Source organism: Vitis riparia, chromosome 8, assembly GCF_004353265.1.
Source record: "Vitis riparia cultivar Riparia Gloire de Montpellier isolate 1030 chromosome 8, EGFV_Vit.rip_1.0, whole genome shotgun sequence".
Classification (NCBI taxonomy): Eukaryota; Viridiplantae; Streptophyta; class Magnoliopsida; order Vitales; family Vitaceae; genus Vitis; species Vitis riparia.
Window position 1 is genome coordinate 16,536,207 of NC_048438.1, and position 21,890 is coordinate 16,558,096.

General features: G+C 31.1%; 2 protein-coding genes across 4 annotated transcripts; one reads left to right on the forward strand and one right to left on the reverse strand.

Annotated features, from left to right (window-relative positions):
* Window positions 1-12,332: 12,332 nt before the first annotated feature.
* LOC117919652 (protein N-terminal and lysine N-methyltransferase EFM7) lies at window positions 12,333-17,565 on the reverse strand. 3 transcript variants are annotated; one of them, XR_004652115.1, is made up of 8 exons: window positions 17,451-17,565; window positions 17,291-17,352; window positions 16,194-16,327; window positions 15,000-15,145; window positions 14,321-14,392; window positions 13,790-13,897; window positions 13,344-13,704; window positions 12,333-12,946 (listed from the first exon to the last, which is right to left on the reverse strand). XR_004652115.1 is itself a non-coding variant. In XM_034836859.1 (7 exons), exons 1-7 carry the CDS (start codon window positions 17,509-17,511, stop codon window positions 13,499-13,501), a joined length of 789 nt encoding a protein of 262 aa, XP_034692750.1. In that variant the 5' UTR covers window positions 17,512-17,565; the 3' UTR covers window positions 13,193-13,498. The 3 variants fall into 3 exon arrangements, 1 of the variants encoding a protein (XP_034692750.1); XR_004652116.1 differs by lacking the exon at window positions 12,333-12,946 and adding an exon at window positions 12,993-13,054; XM_034836859.1 differs by lacking the exon at window positions 12,333-12,946 and having other exon boundaries at window positions 13,193-13,704.
* Window positions 17,566-18,169: 604 nt separating this feature from the next.
* LOC117920091 (GDSL esterase/lipase CPRD49-like) lies at window positions 18,170-21,574 on the forward strand. The gene is made up of 6 exons (XM_034837446.1): window positions 18,170-18,472; window positions 19,204-19,281; window positions 19,431-19,571; window positions 19,652-19,728; window positions 19,817-19,966; window positions 21,184-21,574. The coding sequence occupies exons 1-6, from the start codon at window positions 18,362-18,364 to the stop codon at window positions 21,395-21,397; spliced, it is 771 nt and encodes a 256-aa protein (XP_034693337.1). The 5' UTR covers window positions 18,170-18,361; the 3' UTR covers window positions 21,398-21,574.
* Window positions 21,575-21,890: the final 316 nt, after the last annotated feature.

The following is a 21,890-nucleotide window of genomic DNA, read 5'->3' on the forward strand; positions in this document are numbered from 1 at the left end:
AAGTATAATATAATATATGTAATTGAATATGCTATTTTAAAATATCATATTCATCATATTTGATATCCAAATGTATCACATCTCATTAAAAATTATATCCTAACTAATAGAATATGATATCATATTATAAACATATCTTATCCTATCAACCAAGCTAATCTTAGTTACCCATAATTTTGGTCATTAAACTCAAATCATTTACGTTATGCTTAGACCTTTCTATCTAATCATGAGATTTACTATTATGGTATGGTTGCGATATTTTCCTAAATTTAAGTTAAAATAATAATTTAAAAAACAATAGCAGTATTATAGAATTTTTATTAAATATGAAAAAAAATCAAAATAATTTTTTTTATAAAAAATAATATTTGCTTATTTTATGTACAAGTTTCTTTAAAACCATAAATTGTATAAATAAAAATAACTAAACAAATATAAAAGTTATCACTGAGTTTAAAAAAGGGTTTTTGCTCTCTTATAAATCTTAACAAAAATAGGGCAATTGAAGTCATGAAACATGATCATTCAAAAATTTAGATTTCGCAATAATTAAAGGATTTAACTTAATTTGGAAATAATTGAGGAAAAATTTGTAATAATTTAAAGGGGATTGAAAATGGACTGAGGGTTCTTTCTAATCATTAAAAAAAATGTTTCAAAAAAAGAAAACCATTAAATTATGACAAGAAAGGGATAAATAATTGCCCTATTTTGAAAATAATAGGAAATTTAGCAATAATTTTTAAAAATTTAATTTTATAAAAGAAAATCAAAATTACCCATCACTGAATATCAACATTACATAATATGATCAAATTATGGTATCAATTGATGTTAATATGACATATCACTGTTGGTCAATGTTTTCAATTAACACAATGCACAAATCAATATACCGAATGCTTCTTATTTTTCATGCCTCAAAATACATATAGAGACATTATATAATTGAGAAAAAGTGGATTTATTGAATTCTTTATATATATATTTCAAAAATTTTAAGGAAAAATTCTCCACCAAAGACTATTAGCATGGCATGATTTGAGGAGATAGTTGTATCAGTTAGTAATCATTGTATTGTGTACTTTCTTCTAATGATAAAATGTTATTTTTTAAATAAAAATGCTATATAAAAAATAAATATTCCAAAATTGGGTATATTCATTATTTTCATTTATAAAAAATAAATGCTTTTTTTTAATATATATGCCCTCTTTTTTTACTCCCAAATAATTCACTTTTTGGTCTCCACCTAAGATAATAAGAATATGACATGAATGTGATATACAAATTTATTTTATCTTTTTGCTTTTATTTGTTATCATTAATCACACATCCTAAGTATATATTCATACACTTTATTCAAATTAACTAGTATAAAAAAATATAAAAAATAAAGAATAAAATAAAAAACAACCGCAACAGTAATACGAGTGAATATTTTATTATTTTTTTAAAATTTTTAAGTTTTTTGATTTTAATTGTATTTAAAATTTAAGTATTTTGGTTTTAATTGTATTTTAAATTTTTTTAAATCTTATTTTATTGTTGTTCAATATTCAGATGTTTGTTTATAAAGAGAAAAAAATCCTAAGTCGGGTCTTAAAAGTGAGATTAATTCTTTATAATTAAGCATCTATAGATCTCTATTTATGAATTGGTGTTATTTATATAACAAGTAAAAAAGTCATTTCAAAAAATACATCTACAAAGTTTCACCTTTTCGGTTCTTAATAAAATTAAACTTCATAAATTTCTTTTTTAAAAATGAAATAGCATGAAAAATCATAAAAAATTTGGATCATAAATGAATTTATTATATTGTTTAAAGATTAGACAATTATAAAATGAAAACCAAAATAAATTAACCATGATCAAATAAAATAAATTTTGTCTAATAGAAACTTTAGAATATTTTATTCAGATTCATCTAATATTCATTTTAATATATTTTTAGTTCTCTAAATTAAAAACTAAAAAAATAATTAATTAATTAATCTTAATAATTGAGTAGACATTTCACCGATAAATTTATAAATCTAAATATGCTCCTCCACATACAAATCACTTAGTAATAAATGAAATTTAATTTATAAAATTTTAAGATATGTTTGGACATATTTTTTTACTTGTTTATAGAAACTATTTTCTATTATTTAACTTAAAAACAATTTTTAAAAACAAGTTTCAAAAAATATGGTCAAAACAGGTCCATATTTTTATTTTGTTTTTAAAAACAAATGAAAACAATTTCTATTCATTTTCTAAAAATTGTTCTCTATTTTACTTTATTTTTTAAAAAATATTTTTAGATAAAAACAACTATACAATGTTATAAATTTTTAAAAACGGTTTTCTACTTTTGAAAATAAAAAACTAATTTTAAATGAAACGATCAAACAAACTCTTAATATTTTCTCAACAACTAAATATAATTATAAATTCTAACTACTATCCAATTTCCTATTCCTAACCAATAATATAATTTATTATTATAATTAAGTTTGGTATTTTGGGATATTTAAAAATATATTAAATTATTATCATTGGTTATTATAATGCATGCTGAAATGAATCATTAATAAAATAAAATAAATTTTCATTGCCGCTAAATGAATGGATCAAAGATAAACACTAAAAGGGGTAAAAATGACTTTTCATGAGAAAGATATTATAAAGTTTTTGCATTATTCATGATAAAGACATTTACGGCTATTCTTCATGATAAAGACATTCACGGCTATTCTTCGTTCTAATTTCTAAGAGACTCCACGTGACACAAAAAGACAAAAAAGGGGCGCCTAAATTTCTGATATCCAACCCTACATGTCCTGAATAAAAATATTAATAATTTTTGACATTTCAGGATATTTGTTTTAAATTAAGCCTGAGAAGTTGGGGAAGCATATGTAGTATTGACACGTAATCAAACAACTGTGCTAATCTAATATTAAAAAATAATGGCAGTCCTAAGAAGGTTGGCAACAATCAAGGTGTGGGTTCAATGATTAAGGGATACAGGGGAGACATCCTTGTAGGTGCCCTATCATCGTTTGCCTTATTTTAGAACCTTTCCTTATATATATAATTAAATAGTTTTCCATGTCATATTTCTATTGGTTTAATAGGATTTGGGATGAGATTGTGTTTGTTTGCATTAATATGATCATTTTCGAGTTTTTTTTTTCTTAATGGATGATTCAGAGTTGTCACGGACGTTTGGTTATCGTATTCATCATGGTACAAATATCTAAATTGGATATTTTTAAATACTTTTTTAGATTTATTATCAATATTAAGTAGAAGCTTAAAATTTGTATCTATTTTTCGTGATATTACGTATGGATTAGATATATTATGATGAATTTTTTAGAAAAAAATTATGTTTTCCACAAAGGAATTTGATAAGTGAGATTACTGAACCCCACTTAAACCGTTCTCATTATTATTTTTGAAAGGAGTCTTTATATTTTATTGCGAGGAAAAAAAAACTTCAGTGAGAAGCTTCGGAGAAGCTACCAACGTACAAGAAGAGCGGTTATGGCGGTTGTCCTTTTCTCATTTAGTACATTAAAAACAAATAAGAATAAAAGGCCAAACTGCTCCACTCCGGTTCTCAATTAGGGCATATTCATGCTTACCATTCATGCTTTAGGGGTAAACAGGTGACACGTGTAAGAAAAACCAATTTGGGCTCTCCAATTGTACAGCTGTCTTCATCTAGCCGGCGTAGCATAGGAAACCATGCAACCCGCGGCTACGCACATTTAGGCCGCTCCGTCCCTGCCAAACAACTGGGAGAAAGAAGTTTCCTTAAAATAGTAACACTAATCCATCTGGCTTCTGAGAGCGCCATTTATATATATATATATAAGTCCACCGATCGTCCACCTGATTTTGCCGACTAAATTTTCGGTATTTTCTTAGAGAATTGTTCTGAGGTTAATTACCATTTTTCTTCTTTCTTCTCCTTTTATTTTTATTTTTATTTTTCTGGCTCTGGAAGTGGTAAAAGTAAGTTTAGCGCTGGAGGTAGATTCCAGGGTTTAATTTTAGTTTTAATCACAGGGCAGTTTGTTAGAGTTTCTAGTAAGGCTTATGCTTACAGTTTTTACCATCTCTAAGTGTATTAGTACTTCGTAAGAGTTTCTAATATGAACATTAATCACAACACCTTCCCTAGCTTTCTTAAGGATTCTTATAATAGGTTTTTTTTTTTCATGAAATTTTCTTGATAATTTTTCAGGTGAAGAGTACTTAGATGTTGGGATGATCTTGTCTGGAAAATTAATTTTGAAAGGTCAAAGAATTCGAGGAAAGGTACTTTTTTTTTTCTTTTTCTTTTAAGGGTTTTCAAAAGTTTATTTGGGAGTAATTTTGAAAATATTTGAAAGTATTTTCTACTATCTAGAAATGATTTCTTATAACGATTAAGGATTTAATAAACTTACGAAGGATCATTTAATAAATAATTCTTTCTAAAATTGTTTTTTATTATTTAATAGTAATTTAAAAAAATATTTCTAATATTTTTAATACTTAATTTTTTTTTATTATTTAAAATCATTCACTATCAAACACGCTTTAAAAATATTATCCAAAGAAATCACCCAAGAGACTTTTAAATAATGTACTATCTAAGAAAATCAACAAATTGGATATCAAAATAATTTAGTCACACAAATTATGACTAATACTTGTTTAGGAAACTCTCGCTATCTAGTATGTTAAAAATATGTATATATTTTAAAATATGCTAGTCCTATTCATACCTTGAATTTTCTGGTGTCCAAACAATGTAAAGTTATCTAGTATCTTTTTTTTTTTTTTTTTTCTTTTTTAAGTAAAAGAAAGAAAAGATTAAAGTCTATTTCATCATGTGATTTAAAAATGGTTTTTTATTTTTAAAAATAAAAAATTTGTTTTTAAAAAATTTCTAATACTATAAATTTTATAAAAATAAAGTGAAATAAAAAATAATTTTAGAAAATAAATAAGATTTATTTTTTACTAATTTTTAAAAACAAAAGAAACATATAACCCATTTAGTCGTATTTTGTAAAATTTATTCTTAAAAATTGTTTTTAAATTAAAAAATAAAAAATAATTTTTAAAAACAAATTAAAAAAAAAATGACAAACCGGGGCTTGCTAACTTCACATGAATGCTACCATAGATTTAAATTTAAATGTTTAGTAAATTGAATGTGAATTCATTATGCCATATCATACATTATAGTTGCCGTAATTTTATATAAATATAATGTGTAGGTTGTTGATTGAGACGCAGAAGTAAAAGGCGTGAAGGAGAAGTGATCCACATAGCCCAGAAGATGATCGCTCGCTTTCATATAATTTGTTTTTGAAAGGCAACCAATAATCTACCCTCTGGCCTCATATGATTACACAAGAAAATAACAATAATGCAGTTTGAATAATTTTTCACGGACAAGAGTGCGTTTGAAGATACACAAATCCTGAAGATTTTGGACGCCGTCCCATCCCAATCTGGGATACATAACCAACAATTCAGCATCCTCAACCACATCCAAACACGGTCCCCACCTGCATGTGCCGAAGCCTGAAGCCTGAAGCCTGAAGCCTAGAAGACACCGTCCATGAAGCTTCCCCCAAAATATCTTGACAAATTAAAAACACAAAAAAAAAAAAAAAAAAAAAAAAAATCTCTACATGTATCACACATAGATATGGGTATAACAGCATAGCTCCATAATTGACAAGAAGACAAGAAGAGGGAGTCGTATCCAAACGAAACAAAATCCTGAAATTGGTGCTTCCGTCCAAAGCTATCCTCTGCGTTGCATACTTGCATGTGCCATCACCCACGCACAGTGGCTTGCAATTTCCGCGAAGTTTCTCCCCTCATACAGGCTAAAATAGTCAGGTGTCGCCATGCGCCGCCCGTTTTTGCTTTTCATCAAGTTGGCGGTGTCATAATGGAGTAGAATTCCGTCCTCTTCCGTGGCTTAGGACTTAGGAACATGTTACTTGTCAGTGTGATAAGCATGCTAGTGGTGGATGGGTGGTTAAGATTTATATGAAAGAAAATATGGGAGACTAAGAATTTGGTTCGTAGAGAGATGGCTGCTGCGGCACGGAACTAGAGAATGTGGTTCGGCAGTGAAAGGGACTACAAGTACGGAGGGTTCTGTCATTATATGCACCCAACAAGTGTAGTAAACATCGAATCCGTACGCATGTACTCTCACAAAGTTTGTAGAACAGATGTGAGTAGATGAGTGGTGACTGGTGTTCTGCGGAGGCAAGTAGGTGTGATATTTTTTGTTGTCCTTGGGAATTTCTGACCGGAAAACAGTAACGTCACGGAAAATAATATATATGGTGGCTGGGTGTCAGTGGTGGGACTGATTCAATGCTGATCCACAATTGCAATAATGTATGTACGGAACAGCTTTAGAATTTGGGGTCAAAATGGCCTTTCCTCAAATAAAATATCATCTTTACCTACTTTGACGTGAAATTCTCTGTTATAATTCAAGATATGACTTAGAGTGAAAATTGCTTGACTAAGTGTGAACTGAAATTCTCGTTGTCATTCAAGATATGGCTCATGTGACGTACTATTTTTACTTGATTCCTTGGGTTTAGTCCTTAGTCCTTACTTTTGGATACTGGAGAGTTTGGAGGGAAAATGTACGGCACAGAAAATTCAAACAAAAAAAAGTGAAAAAAGAAAGAAAAAAAAAAAATAAAACAGCATTTTTACGAATAGGGTTTTTTCTTTTCTTATTTGAAGTATGTTTAGTTATTTTGTACGTAATATTATGAGATATTTTAAATAACTTTTATATTATATATGAGCATATGATATTTTTATAGAGAAAAAAAAGAGTTAAAATAAACTATTTTTTATATTTGGATTTTCCAAATAAAATTTTATTTATGAAAATAAGTAAAAATCATTTGACATAAAATTTTCATATTATTTGTAAAATAACATTCCTTTGTTGAAAATAGTTAATCAAAAGTAAGAGTCAAGCCATTTATGGCATAAAAAAACTCGATTCAATAAATAAAATTTGTTAGGAAAAACATGTTTAGTTATTAAAAACTGTTTTTTTTTATTTTATTTTAAAGAAGAGAAAATAAGATGTTTTCGGATAATATTTTTAAATTGGTTTTTAAAAATTGTTTTAAGAAATAATTATATAAATATGTAAAATAATTAAAAATAAAGCATTAAATATAAAAAATAATTTTAAAATATATTTAAAAATATTAAAAATTAATTAAAAACATTTTAAATTTTCAAATAGACTTTTATTTTTATAACTTTTAAAGATTATTTTTCAAAGGATTTTCGAATATTAATCTGACACTATGTTTCTTTAATTTCACTCCTCACTTATCAAAGGAAAATTAAGGAAATGATTAGCATTGCTGATCGGACCTTCCTCGTTATATTTTTTCTTTATAGAGAGATAAAAACTACTTTAACCTTTCCCAGGGAAATAGATTCCAAGTCTACCAGCTGGAAGCTGTAAAAAAGATCCTTCTTAGGGCAAAAGCTTCTTCCACTCTCTAATAGGGAAGAACTTTTCAAAACAAAAAAGTAAAAAATTTATTTGAATAAGTTGTTTGTAAAAATAATTTTCTTTTTAAAGTTAATTCCAACTGTTAGTTGTTGCCAAATTCAAGAGCCAAGATTAAGTTTGGTCTTGATCTAAGGACTAGAAATATAGCCGTATTTTTAAACCTAATCCCAATGGCTAGCTGCCAAATCCAAGGGTCAAGATTAAATTTGACATTGATCCAATTTAATATCAAAAATCATATATACACATATCAATTATTTTCAACAAGACAACTTTAAAATATTTATTATACTTCTAAATTCATTTATAAGAGTTTGTTTTATATTTTCATGACTTTTGATCATTTTTTTATCTATCGATATTTTGTGTCAAAATATCCATCGATATATTTTCGATATATTCATAAAATCAATATACCGATATATATCCATCATTACTGATACTTTTATCATTGGGTGTGCATACTTTTATCATTGGGTGTGATAAGATCACTTACTGTAAATTACTTGCTTGAAAGAAGATTTATAAATTTAGTCAAATCTAGAGTTAAGATAAATTTTTTATTTATTTTTAATAAATGTATTATGTTTCAAGGAATAATTATTCTCAAATAAATATTTATCATTATAAAAGTAGTGTTTAAATTATTTAATAAATTTCAAATATTTGATAAAATTTTTAAATATATTTTATATAAAACTTTTAAGGATGGTTTCATATAATTTAGAGTAGGTTTAAAGTCCAATGTTTTTAAAAACCACTTGCCTACAGGGTGTTCTGTTTTTTTTTTCTTTTTTTCTTTAATAAAAAAGGAGAAAAATTAAGTGTTTGGCCATATTTAATAAACATTTTTAAAAATTTTAAAAAGTATTTGTGGAGTTGAAAAATTACTTATAGTGTTTTATGAAGAAATACTTGATAAGTGATTTTCCTAAAAATATTTTTACTAAAAAAATTATAGATATAAAATAAAAAATAAATAATTATTTTTATTAAAATGGTTAATCATAACTATTATTATTATTATTATTATTTTGTTATCTAATAAACAAACACACGTTATTATTTGTTATGTTGGTGAGTATATAAAACACTGACATATTTGGCCAAATATTTTGATGCACATTTAAAAATGAAAATATAGTGAAAAGTAGTTTATTTATATATTTTTAGATAATTTATACAATAAATTTTAAAAATAATAAAAGAATTAATCTTTTTATTATATATATCTATCTATTATTTTATTTTCCTTTTTTGAAAATAGATAACTATTTTTGAAAATCAAAACAAAAATCCAACCTTTTAAAAAAATACAAAATTTAAAAAATATTTTTCCCTAATTTTAATTTGGACTATAGTTATAATGTAAAAATAAATAAATATAAATGTTGTAATAAAATAAATTCATGCATAACCATAAAATATATAGAAATTATTTTCTTATAATTTTTATCAAATAATTAAAATCAAATATAGATATAGCAAAAAAAAAAAAAAAATCATTATTAGGCTATTAGCTAGCATGTGTTGCATGTGGAACTAAGGGTCTCCAAAAAGCCCGTGGCCCGCGGCCCGGCCCGTCCGTGGGCCCGCCACTTAAAAAAAAAAAAAAATATATATATATATATATATATATATATATATATATATATATATATATATATATATATATATATTCAAGAAATAGAAAATACTACATTAATAAAAATATTCATTGCTAACTATTTTATTCATTGAATATATACATTACATTTGAAAATGTGAGAAAAGTTTACATCACTACAAAATAAATACATCCCAACTAGGTTGACACCTACTTATTTGTCAATCATTTGTACTTTTCAACCACAAAAATAAAAATAAAAATATGACATACATTTAGTAAAATATTTTAATCATTATCTCTTGGCGGTGATGGTGAACTATCGCAAATCCATGAAGATCTTGATGATTTTAGTTTTTCCATATCGACAAACATATTTTCTTCTTGAATAGAATCAAATATCCTTTTATCTGCTATTGCCTAGTCTTTCACACATATATTTGCTTCAATAGAATCCGGCGCTAAGCTACATTGTTTATCACTAACTACTCTTCCACCTGCACTAAAAGCAACTTTTGATGCAACTGTACTCACATGAACTATTAGTACATCACGAGCAATGATAGAAAGCACAGGATATTTGTGTTGTTGTGATTTCCATCATATTAAAATATCAAAATTTTCATCATCTTCAAATGAAATTAAATCAATAATAAGATATCTATTTAAATCAGTTGTATTGTTTGGAGAACTATTTGTTGTCTTCTTTCGACTTTTTAACATTTCTAGAGTTCCTTTATAAAAAGATGAAAAACTTGTAGATGTAAGTGGTAATTTAATAGAACTAATATCATCACCATATTTTTCTTTATAATAGTTATATAAATTATATAATAATGAATTTATTTCATTTTTAATTTCTTCAATTTTTATTTGGTCATTAAAATAAATAATTGTTAACCATTCATCCAAAGCTTCAAATTTCAATATAGGGTCCACAATTAAACCAAGATAAAAAATTAAAGGTATTTCTCCCCAATATTTTCTAAATTTTTCTATCATTGCAAATATTGCATCATTAAATATATCAAAATTTAAATATTTTTGAAGTACAATAAAAATATTAGTTATTTGCATAACAACTCGGTTTGAAGATGGATAATATACACCACAAATTTTTTTTGTTGAAGTATCAAATAATTCAAAAAGATCTCTTAAAAGATCTGCAATATGCCAATCATAATCATTTAATACATCAATATCTGCTTCACAATAATTGCTAATTAATTGTATTTCATATAGTTCTACTACTTTTCTATATTTTATAATAGTTTGTAAAAGTTTATAAGTGGAATTCCATCTAGTGGGCATATCCAAATTTATATTTCTTTTTTTCATATTTAACATTTTACAACAATAAAAAAATAATTCATGTTTTGCTTGAGAACTATTAAGACCCGCAACAATGCCTCTAATTTTTTATAATGTATCATCAACGTGTTTTAATCCATCTTTTACAATTAAATTTAAAATATGTGCACAACAATGCACATGAAATTATTTACATTGATCTTCTTTTATTTGTCAATATCGTTTTAATCTAGATACTGCTGCATCATTATTAGAAGCATTATCTAATGTTATTGTAAATATTTTATCACGAATTCCAAAATCTATAATTTCATCATTTATTAAAGATGCTATATTTTTACCATTATGTGGAACATTTATTATTTTAAATGAAATAATTCTTTTATTTAATTTTCATTCATTATCAATATAATGAGCAGTTATACATAAAAAACCATTGTGAGTTAAAGATGTCAAAATATCAAATGTTAAACAAATTCTTCCTTCAAAATTTGCAATTTCAAAATTTTTTATAAGATTTCTTTTAACTGTATTTCCAGAGCAACCTTGAAACTGAGGATTAACAGCTCGTTGCATTGTTCCTGTAAAATCATGAGTTTCCATGAAATTGAAAGGTTGTTCTGCTCTTATTATATAACCAATCATTTCTTCACGACAATAGGATTCATCATAAGAAAATGTTTTTAAATTTCCACTTTCATCTTTACCTAATTACATATAATTTCTAATATCTACATTATTTTTAGTTTTACAATTTTCATGATGCCTTTTTAAATGACTTGTACCTGCATTTGAACCACCATTAAGAAGTTTGTTACAAATTTTACATTTTGAATTTATTTCTTTTTTATTATTTTCTAAATTTATTTCTATTCTATAAAAAAAATTTCATATATTTGAAGTAAATTTTTTGCTATCACATGCATTAGATGAAGAACAAGAACCACTTGCCATAATTATAATTATTGATAAAAATATTATGCTAAAAATAATAAATGTAAAATTAAAATGTAACAAATAAATAAAAGTAAAGGTGAAGTATGTTACTAAATTGGAGAACCGAAGCAGAAATTCCTTCAAATTTGAACTCTTTGAACCACCGATGCTTGTTTTTCACCACCAATAATATTGAATAATTTGAGACAGAATGCAATAATTGAAAATATTGTGGAATGAGAGAGAGCTTAAGAGTTGAGAGAATAGAAAAAAATTGAGGGTATTTAATATTTATAGGGAAATATTAAGATTTAATTTTTTTTTTTTAAATATTATGACCGTTCAACGGTCATAATATTGAATTATGAGTGACAGGCATGTTCAACGGTCACATGACCGACTCACTTTTATTTTTTTTCAAAAATCATACAACATTTCTAATATATATATATAACTAATGCAAAATACTTACACAAAAGAGGGCTAGCTTAGTTGGTGGCTAGCTCCCTTATGGATCCATAAGGGAAGGGGTTCAAATCCCTTTCCCTTCAAAACTGAAAACTATTTTAATTTTTACCCAAGCCTGCCAGGGTAGCCCTCCATCCGACCCGCCGGGCAGCCCGCCCAGCTTGAGGGCCCACGGGCTAGGCCACGTGCCTTAGATATACGAACGGCCCGGCCCGGCCCATTGGAGACCCTTATGTGGAACAAGCCTGGGATATATAAAGGGGTGAATTATCAAAAATCCTACCTTTTGTTTTCATCATTTAGGTGCGGATAATTGACCGTCTTCCATAATTTCAGTTACACCTTTTTTTCCCCTCTTTTTCCATTAATTTGATATGCAAAACGAGTTTGGTTGGGAAGATGCTATTTGTGGATGTGGGTATTGTGGTAGAATGGCTCAAAATCAAGTATGACTAGTATAAAATGGCCTGCATCCCTAAATAGTAGTTGAAAACAATGCAGGGAGTAGAAATTGGTAGAGATGGTTGATATGCACAGCACGTACCTAATTAGAATGTGACTTACCTGTTATGTTATTTTGGTTTCTCAACCATATGGCTGATGCAAAGCGCAAACATCCAAAAACAGCCCTGCAAATCCGGACAGAAGTTCATTACCAATAACTGATGCAGAAACCATGGAGATGTGGTTGGTTTATTGGCCTTTGGAATTTGGATGGACTGATAAGTAAAAACAACCCAACTGACAATAATGTTGATAGAGGACTGCAATAATTTCTGTATGGATGCAAAGCGGGTAGGTCCTCTGTCCTCTTGCAGCAGAGATTGGCTTTGCCCCACATCCTATTGGATATGAGTGATGATCTTGTCAATTCATAACATTAAAGAAGAAAAAGGAAGGGAAGAAAGCATGAGAACCAGAGAAGCAAAGGTGAAAGCTGAACAGAACCCAAGATATTGAGAGCTATTTCAGGAGCCTAGGGTTCCCCCACGACCCCTTGATGATTCAGACCTTTGAGAGGGGGACATCGTCAGAGATTCCGTGACCTGCATGAAATGCCAAACAGAACTTACAACCTGACTAATGCAGATCCCCAAATTATTCCAGCAATCACAGGCCCCAGTGGTTGCAGTTGGTCCTCATGGAGCTTACACCTTTTGATCAGACACTATGCATCAGAGACTGTTAATCCATCTATAATTATCATACCATAGACAGGAATAAGTTCCCTGACAACCACAATATGGTAAGGAACAGCACGAGGTTATTCCATTTGGGAAAGCAGGAAAAGATATCAGAAAATAGAGAGATTCCATTCAGGGAGCCAAGAAATAATAAGAGAGTAATATATTTAGTGTTTCGGATCAATTTCACATGCAGGCCACAGGCCACATACAGAAGCATTCTGTAATGATAAAAACAAGAATGAGAAAGAGGACTCACAAAGTTAATGAACTGCAGGGAAGATTCAGACTCCACTCAAGTTGGTATGAGTTTCTTAACTGGGTACTGGCTTCAACTGTGAAGTATCCACTTGCTTAAGGGTGATTCAGACTTCAAACAAGTCAGACAAGTCAAGAGGGTCATGAGTGTTACAGCTAAGTGCTGGCATCACTGGTTAATTCTTCCATTGCTGTTCTTGCAGTTGCTTCTCTAGGCGTGATGCAAAAAACACGGGAACCCATGTGCTTTACTTCAAGACCAGCATTCTTGCAACCAGTAAAGAAGAGTGACTCATCCTCCTTTCCAATTCTGCGTCTCCAACTCATTAAAAATGCTGGCCGGGGCAGCCCCTCATATGTTTCTGTGGCAAAAGAAATATATAAATCAGCAAAGATGATAAGCTCCTGTCTGCTAACATAAAATTATAGAAGCAGCTTGCATTTTACCATTTTTGTGTTCATTCTCCATGATTGGAATTGCTGAGTCATCTTTTGGTTTGTAAAATTTGAGGAGAAAGGAAAGAGTCTTTATCAAGTTTGGGTACTGTTTCACATCTACAAGCAGCAAAACAGATAAACATGTTAAAACTTTTTCCCTTTTTTTTTTTCTTTTTTCAGTGCAATTTTTTTGGTGAGGAAATGGAAGTCAGAGGAACTTGCAAGCTAAGTTTTGGTGAGAAAGAAAGGAAGCAGCTGTCTTGATTTTGCCTTCTTAAGAGAAAAAGCAACTCAGCATGAGAAGACCCTATCTGTGCTTGTTCAATCAATAAAAAATCAAGCTGAGTTTTGCCATCGCTGCTTCCAAACCTTCTCTTCATTATGCCATTGACAATCTTAAATTCCAAATCCAGAATATGAATTTATAGTCACTGGCAGTTATCTCAATCACACCATTATGGATTCAAGTCACATTTTTCCCTGACCAATGAAGTACACTTTTGTATTTGTAAAAGTTGATATTGAGAATCAGGTGTTTACACAATAAGATATCACTTGCAATAATCAGGTCCCAATCTGGGTCAGCAATTGGAAAGTTGTCTCCCCATGAATCTGAAAATATAAGCATGTTGCTGATATTAGAATCCTATAAATAATAATAATAATAATATCAAGTGAAAAACAAGCAAAAAAACAAAAAAAAAACAAAAAACAAAAAAAGTGAAAAGACTTGAGTAATTTGCTTTGGCAACTTAAGCCAAAACATTAACCAAAGTATAAGAAATAGAGTCATTTGAGAAATCCGACATAACATTTGCGATTTGGAACTCCTCTTACAATGTAAAAGAACTTGTGCTTTGGCAACTTAAGCCAAAACATTAACCAAAGTATAAGAAATAGAGTCATTTGAGAAATCCGACATAACATTTGCGATTTAGAACTCCTCTTACAATGTAAAAGAACTTGTGCTTTGGCAACTTAAGCCAAAACATTAACCAAAGTATAAGAAATAGAGTCATTTGAGAAATCTGACATAACATTTGCCATTTGGAACTCCTCTTACAACGTAAAAGAACTTGTGGATGCTTTCTGATAAAGAAAGAAAGTGGCATGGCTGAAAATGTCTGATTCCAACAGCACATGCAATGATTGCTTGGATCTTTTCTCCTGGGCAATTAACAAGACAAGAATCACATAAAGGGAGGAAAAGAGAACTCACGCTTTATATGAGGAAGGATAGGTGTAATTCCATTCACCCGGCAGTTATAAGCTATATTCTCTTCAATTTCCTGGTCATTATAGTCTGAAGTTGTGATGTCAAGTTGAAATGATTTTCTTAGAAAAATGGCTAAAGCTCCAGTGCCACTGCCAATCAATTGGAGAACAAACAATCAGCAAAACAAATTTGGCATAAACCTTGAATTAGCCTTCAACTTTTCTACCATTATACAGATCAATTTGAAACTCTGAACTGGGAAAGAAAAAAATCCGAGGCTTTACAATATTCTATCACCAATCATTAAAAAGAAAAAAGAAAAATAATACAGAATGAAGTGTTTTGAGGACTAAGAAGGGTAAACAACAATAACTTTGGGCCATTATTTCTAGAAAAATACTTGAGTTTAGCACCTCAAGGAACGAGCTCCACTTTGGACATCAGGTCTCCAGAAAAGACTTTTTAAAAGGGTGCATTGGGGTGACTGTAGCAGGTAATTTTTTCTTTCTCTTAGAGGTGGTGAGCTAAATCTGATTTAACTGAGATGGAGATCTGCCTTCTGGATGAGCTGTCACAAGTCTCAACTTTCCTTGTTTTCAGAGCTCCATAAATAAGCTTTAAAATAGGTTACTCCTACACAAAGCAAATACCATGAGAAGGAAGCCTTGACTGCTCTAAAGGCCATTAAATCTCTGGCTGTTTAGAGGGATGGATACAAGTGCCCTGGATGGACCCAATTTTCTTTATCATGGACTAAGTTAAAAAACCAAGTAAAAGTCATCCCTCAAAATTATGAAATGTTCATGAGGCATATATCTCACGCATTGTGTCACCTTATGTCTTAGATATGCGTTTCATAAAAATCAAACATAAAGGGCCCTCATCAAAATGTAAGACTCAGGCACAAATTTTTATATTCATTCCCAAATGTTGCAATATTTTATTTAAACAGCAAAATAGAGTTATAAAAAATACTTTAAAAACTTTATTTTGTATTGACTAGGGATAGGTACAGTTGCAAGAGGGCAATTCAAGTTCTAGTAGCAATGGTAAAAGAAGGAAACAATGGGATGCGACCAGGAATCATGAATAAGATCATATAAGGAGAAAACGTGAATCCATACTCCAGCAATTTTGGAGAAATAATTGTGCTAATAAAATAATCTACAGCTTTAACATACAACCAACAAAACATGCCTGCCCAATTCAAAGCTGCGCCGTCCTTCTATCCAGGACCGATGCTGAACTAACCATTCTGCAAATGCAAATGTCCCTGGCCAGAGTAAATTAGCATTTAGCTGGTGAAAAGAAAATTCTCGGATCAGCAATTCCTGCAGTGGGAGCCAAAAGACAGATGTAAAGAAAGCCATTTTATGCTAAAATCTACAAATGAGTATTGAAGAACCAGAACAAGCATTTTGCTAAAATATAAAAACAGAAACAATTATAACAATCTCATCAACTGCATCACTTTCTTTATCACAAGGAATCTACTAGCACTGCTATCCAAGACCAAGGAAAATCACAGATTCATGACCCCTCATGACAAGATTCTAACTCCAGACCTGTTCCTGTGCAGAAGTGCCTACCACCTGAGAAAAACACCACCCTTCTACTAGACAATCACAATTTGTTTGTATAGAACAACAGTTGCTCAAAGCTATGCTTCACAAACCCCCCTACTCGCTAATGGCAATTAATCACTATGAAGCTCTTTTTCCTTCCCATCCTCCAATTGTCTGGTTCATTGACAATGCATAGGTCTGTTTCACTTCTCCAGTATCAAAAGATAGCACAAGGCAGCTTCAACCCGTCTTATAAGGTCTCCTACTCAATTCAGTCCATCTGTCTTAATTGGCTTTACATTAAGTGAATTGGATTCATCTCCAAGACCTCAATCCTTGATCATAAAATCCAAGGTGCCAACCCTTTAGAACAATTTGCATGATTTAAATCCTAGCCGATCCCTTCTATACCAATTTTAAAATCTACTGACACTAATCTTGTAAACATAAACTCTGATACTGGATATTGTGTATCACCTCTCCCTCCACTAGAAAAATCTGCTTGGCATGAATCAACCAAATCATAATAGTTAAAGTGGTAAAAAATGAACATAAATTTTCGTCATTGTTCCTAAATTGCACAAATTTTTCCCACTTCTTTTCAAATAAAACCAGAATTACTGGAAGTAAACGATCTCAAACCGAAAATTAATTATTGTGTTACCATTATCTCTCTGGTGACAAGGACAGTGGAAGACCAGTAAACAAATACAAGAAGAAGGAAGTTACCGTTCCAGGAAAATCGTGCTTTCTTTCGACGTAGCTCTGCTGGGTCTCCATCTTATCCCCATCTGCAAACCCAATATACTCATTATTACATATTGGCCTATGGAATCAATCATCAATCATCAATTAATGAATCAAGAAGAGAAAAGAGAGAACAGAGTACCAGAATCGCAGCCCTCATCGTCTGCAAAAAGCGAAGAAGGGGAGAAGAGCGCAATATCCATGTCTCTCCTCGTCAGAATTTTTGTTATAAACCCTAAACCCTGCAAAACCAAGCCACAGACCTCACGTAACGCACGTGCTATGCTTTTATAAACGCTTCCCATTTTTAAAGGAGATGGGTCATGGGCCTACCAGGCCCAACCTCTTAATGGTCTTGCCGCATTGGTCCGAATTAATAAAACCAGCGTTGAACCGTTTTCAAACAAGGGCATTGCTTGCAGGTTTCGTAAATTAATTATGATTAAAAAAATAATGCATCCACTTAGGCTAAAAAATGTTATAAATAAAAAAATTATTGTATGAAAAATATATTAAAATTAAATCTAATTAAAATTATTTAAATTAAATAAAATGAGTTTGAAGTAATATATAAAAATAATTTATTAATAATTCTCTTTTCTTTTATTATTTCTCTAGGAAACATAGCCTGTTTGTTTGGCATTACGATGCTACCTAAGTTTAACCAGAAGGTCTCAAGTGGGCCCAATCCAATCACAAATAAGGGGGTCGTTTGATTCCGTTCTCTACGGGCTGATCATGGGCTCCTGGTGGGATGATGTGATGGGCTTAGTTGAACGGCTGATGAAGAAGGACGGGTGTTGTCAGCTACAGACGATTATTACAAATATACAATCCAATTCCAAGTTTCCAACGTGATAAGGATTAAGGAGGGCTACCGCCGGACACAGGTGATGGCGCCTTGGTCAGATCGAGGGGAGAAGCGCCTGGCCTGACAGCAGTAAAATCAACCAAATTGCCCCTGCGTTTCCTCCTCATAGATTCTCACGCCCCCTCTTACGTCTAGGTACGGAGCAGTAACTCAGTGCGGAAACAAAAGCGGAGGAGAGAGAGATGGTTGGGCCACCGAGACCCCAGTTTGTGCTGTTCGGTTCATCCATAGTACAGTTCAGTTACAGCAACCAAGGATGGGGCGCGATTCTCGCTGACCTCTACGCCCGTAAGGTATTCTTCTTCTTTTCGTTTTTTTTTCTTCTTCCATTGATCTTTTCCTCTGTATTTATTCCATTAATAGGGTTGGCGTCCCCGATATCATCGAAGAATTAGGTGGCTCTGATTTCATTTATTCTGATTTTTATAAAGAAAATTCCATTTCATTCTACGTGTGTCACTTCACCTTCCACTTTTGATAGTCTACAGTGCCGGTGTTGTTGGTGGTGGATTCCACACGTCAGAATCTGACTGGATTTCCATGAATTCCTGAATTACATGATTATATCCATATTGAATGGAGAACCCACAAATGAGGACAAAAGTTTGTGAGAAATTGCAAAAGTTTGCTACAGTCTACAATTCATTTATAGGCCAAGTTGGTGGCGGCGGTGGCGTTAATTCTCACTCTCCATCTGGCTAATATTACTATTCCAGATAAAGGGCATATCAGGGCAGCCATGACCCAGGGCGTACTTGTCCTACTTTTCCCTTTGTCTTCATTCAGAAATTAATCAGAAGTTAAAAGAATACTCTTTATTTTTTTGGTTTATGTTGCAATTTTACTTATATTTTGAAATATGTCTGATTCCAGAAACACCTAGACCGCTTGATCCAAATTGACTAATTAAGAGATTAAGATGAAGCTAATACTCAAATCAATGTGAAATGGTCAAACAGTTGTATGAAATGGGTGTTTGATCCTATGTTTAATACGACTGATTTTGGCGTGGAATTGTTCATAGGCGGATGTAGTGTTGCGTGGATATTCTGGGTGGAACTCAAGGCGTGCTCTCCAAGTTCTGGACCAAGTGTTTCCAAAGGTATTGTATATCTGGTTTCCCATCATCATCCCCAGTCCACACCATACAGGTCATGTTGTTTGCCAGTGGGTTGTTCTTGAACAGCTTTCTTCTGGATGGATTTTTGGGTGGACATGGTACTGATGTTGTGCAAATATTCTAAAATACAGGATGCTGCTGTGCAGCCATCTTTGGTGATAGTCTATTTTGGTGGTAACGACTCGATGCACCCTCACCCATCTGGTCTAGGCCCCCATGTACCACTTCCTGAATATGTTGAAAACATGAAGAAGATTGCTGTTCATCTCAAGGTAATCTCTTTGGAAAATTTTCTATCACCTGAATATGTCATTTGGGAGTAGATTCTAACACAAATCTGAAACATTAGCAGAGCCTTTCAGAGCAAACACGCGTTATCTTTCTTAGTGCTCCTCCTATCAACGAGGCACAAATCCGCGAGACACTGAGGTGTCCTAATGCTGATACTGTATTTGCTTACTTGGTTTTATGTAGTAGTATATTTCAATTCTAAAATGGCTACTTCATCTGAAACTAGTGGAAGACTGGGGACCCTGGGTCGGACAAATGAGTGCTGCGGAATATATTCAGAGGCTTGTTTAGAGTTGTGCAAAGAAGTGGGCGTGAAGGCTATTGATCTTTGGACTGCAATTCAGCAACGGGATGATTGGTTAAATGTTTGCTTCACGTAAGTTTGCCTTAGTCTCTCAAAATCAAGAAAATAACTCTCCTTCAAAAGCCTCTAATATCATAGATATTAAAAACTTACCATACATGATCTACTACAACAATACTATACATTCTTTTATAAAAATCTATAGATTATTTTAAAGTGTATACAATACACGAAATGATACGATTAATATTACGATAGATACATCTTAACTATTTTCTATAATTTTTTAAAAAAATTAAATTAAATTTATTTTTATTAAAAGAATTTATTATACCAATTGCTTAAAATATACTAAAAGATTAAAAATTAATTATAGAAAGGAGAAATAGGTGAATTGATGTTATATGAAAAATTACATTCTTATTGTCAAATATTATATTAAAAGTCAAGAAATTTATTTTTATAATGAATATTTGAGAATTTTTATTTGAATTGTTTAAATGTTGATAATGGAAAATGATGTTAATTAGAGAATGAAATTTTGTACTTATTATATTAACCTTTTTTTTAATTTCTTTTCCACCAAGGAAAAGAAAGGACAACAAACCTAAAAAGTTGCAACGGTGAAAATGACATATATTTATATATAACACTATAAGTATATATATTTAGTTAGAATTTGGAACTAAAAATTTAAAAAAGAAAATTATTTTTGTGAATTATACAATAAATCTTGTACATATTTATTTATTTATTTATTACTATATAAAAAAACTTATAATACATAATTGATAATACATACGGAAAAATAGAAAAACAATGCAGATACGTTACACCAAATAACAAATTGTAAAGCATATTTTGTGGTAACCAGAGAGATCCCTTGTTGATGGCCTGAACTGTTTGAAGATTTGTCTCATTAAATGATTGGGGGAGCGACTTCTTCGGATCGTAGTGGAACGAGGTTATTGCATTTCATGGGTTGTCACCTAGAAAAGTTTAGAACAGAATGGTGTTATTGGTCCATCAGATGAACTAAATGGAAAATAAATAGCTTTAGTGTCATCACTTCTTTTTTGGGTGAAACCATAGGAAGTATCGTTTCCCTACTGTGACAAGAAGCGACTATCTAAGAAATAGCTGGCCTTTGCCATTTGTATAGAAACTAGATCTATGGTGGTGGAGTGCCTTTTATCCTCAAATATTCTATCATCGTTAATGTTAAAAACGAAAAGGAAAAAAAATTATGCTTTGTTTAGCGAGGACTGATCTGTGTTGAATGTGTGCAGGGACGGCATCCATTTGTCAAGTGAAGGGAGCGAGGTAGTAGTGAAGGAGATACTGAAGGTGCTCGAAGAAGCTGAGTGGGAGCCCAGTCTCCACTGGAAGTCATTGCCTAGTGAATTCGATGATGATTCACCCTATAATCCTGGTAGTCCTGTTGGCAAGACCACCCTCAAGGTTGCTGACATCAACTTACACAGGGAGATAGAGTGGGACTAAGGTCCCCTATCCCAGATTGTTTGTCGCGTTCAATGTAAGCATTCTACCTGGCTTTACAGCTGGTGCCATAAACGGGAACCACCTCTTTTTTGGATTAAAAGTTGCAATGATATCTGTTATGGGGAATAAAAGGGCTTTCTTGAAAAAATAATAATAATAACTACACCTCGGTACACTGAGACTGGACCACTTGATCCATGGCGCAGTGATGTTATACATATTATGGTAAGAGTTCAATAACCCATCAAGAGGTTTAGCACTCTCAAAGCGATGGCGATATCAAATTGCATCCTGAGGTATTACTGATTGACGTACAGGATGTACCATCAAACCGTAACTGCTCGAACTTGCTATTCCCAAACTTAAATCAATCAACTTTCAAGTCCAGCCAATCTCCTCCATAATAAGTTGTCCTACAATTTAGACCTCTGCAAATCCTATCATTGCCATCCAACCTGCACAATTTTTTCCCATCAAGCCAGATGTAATTTGA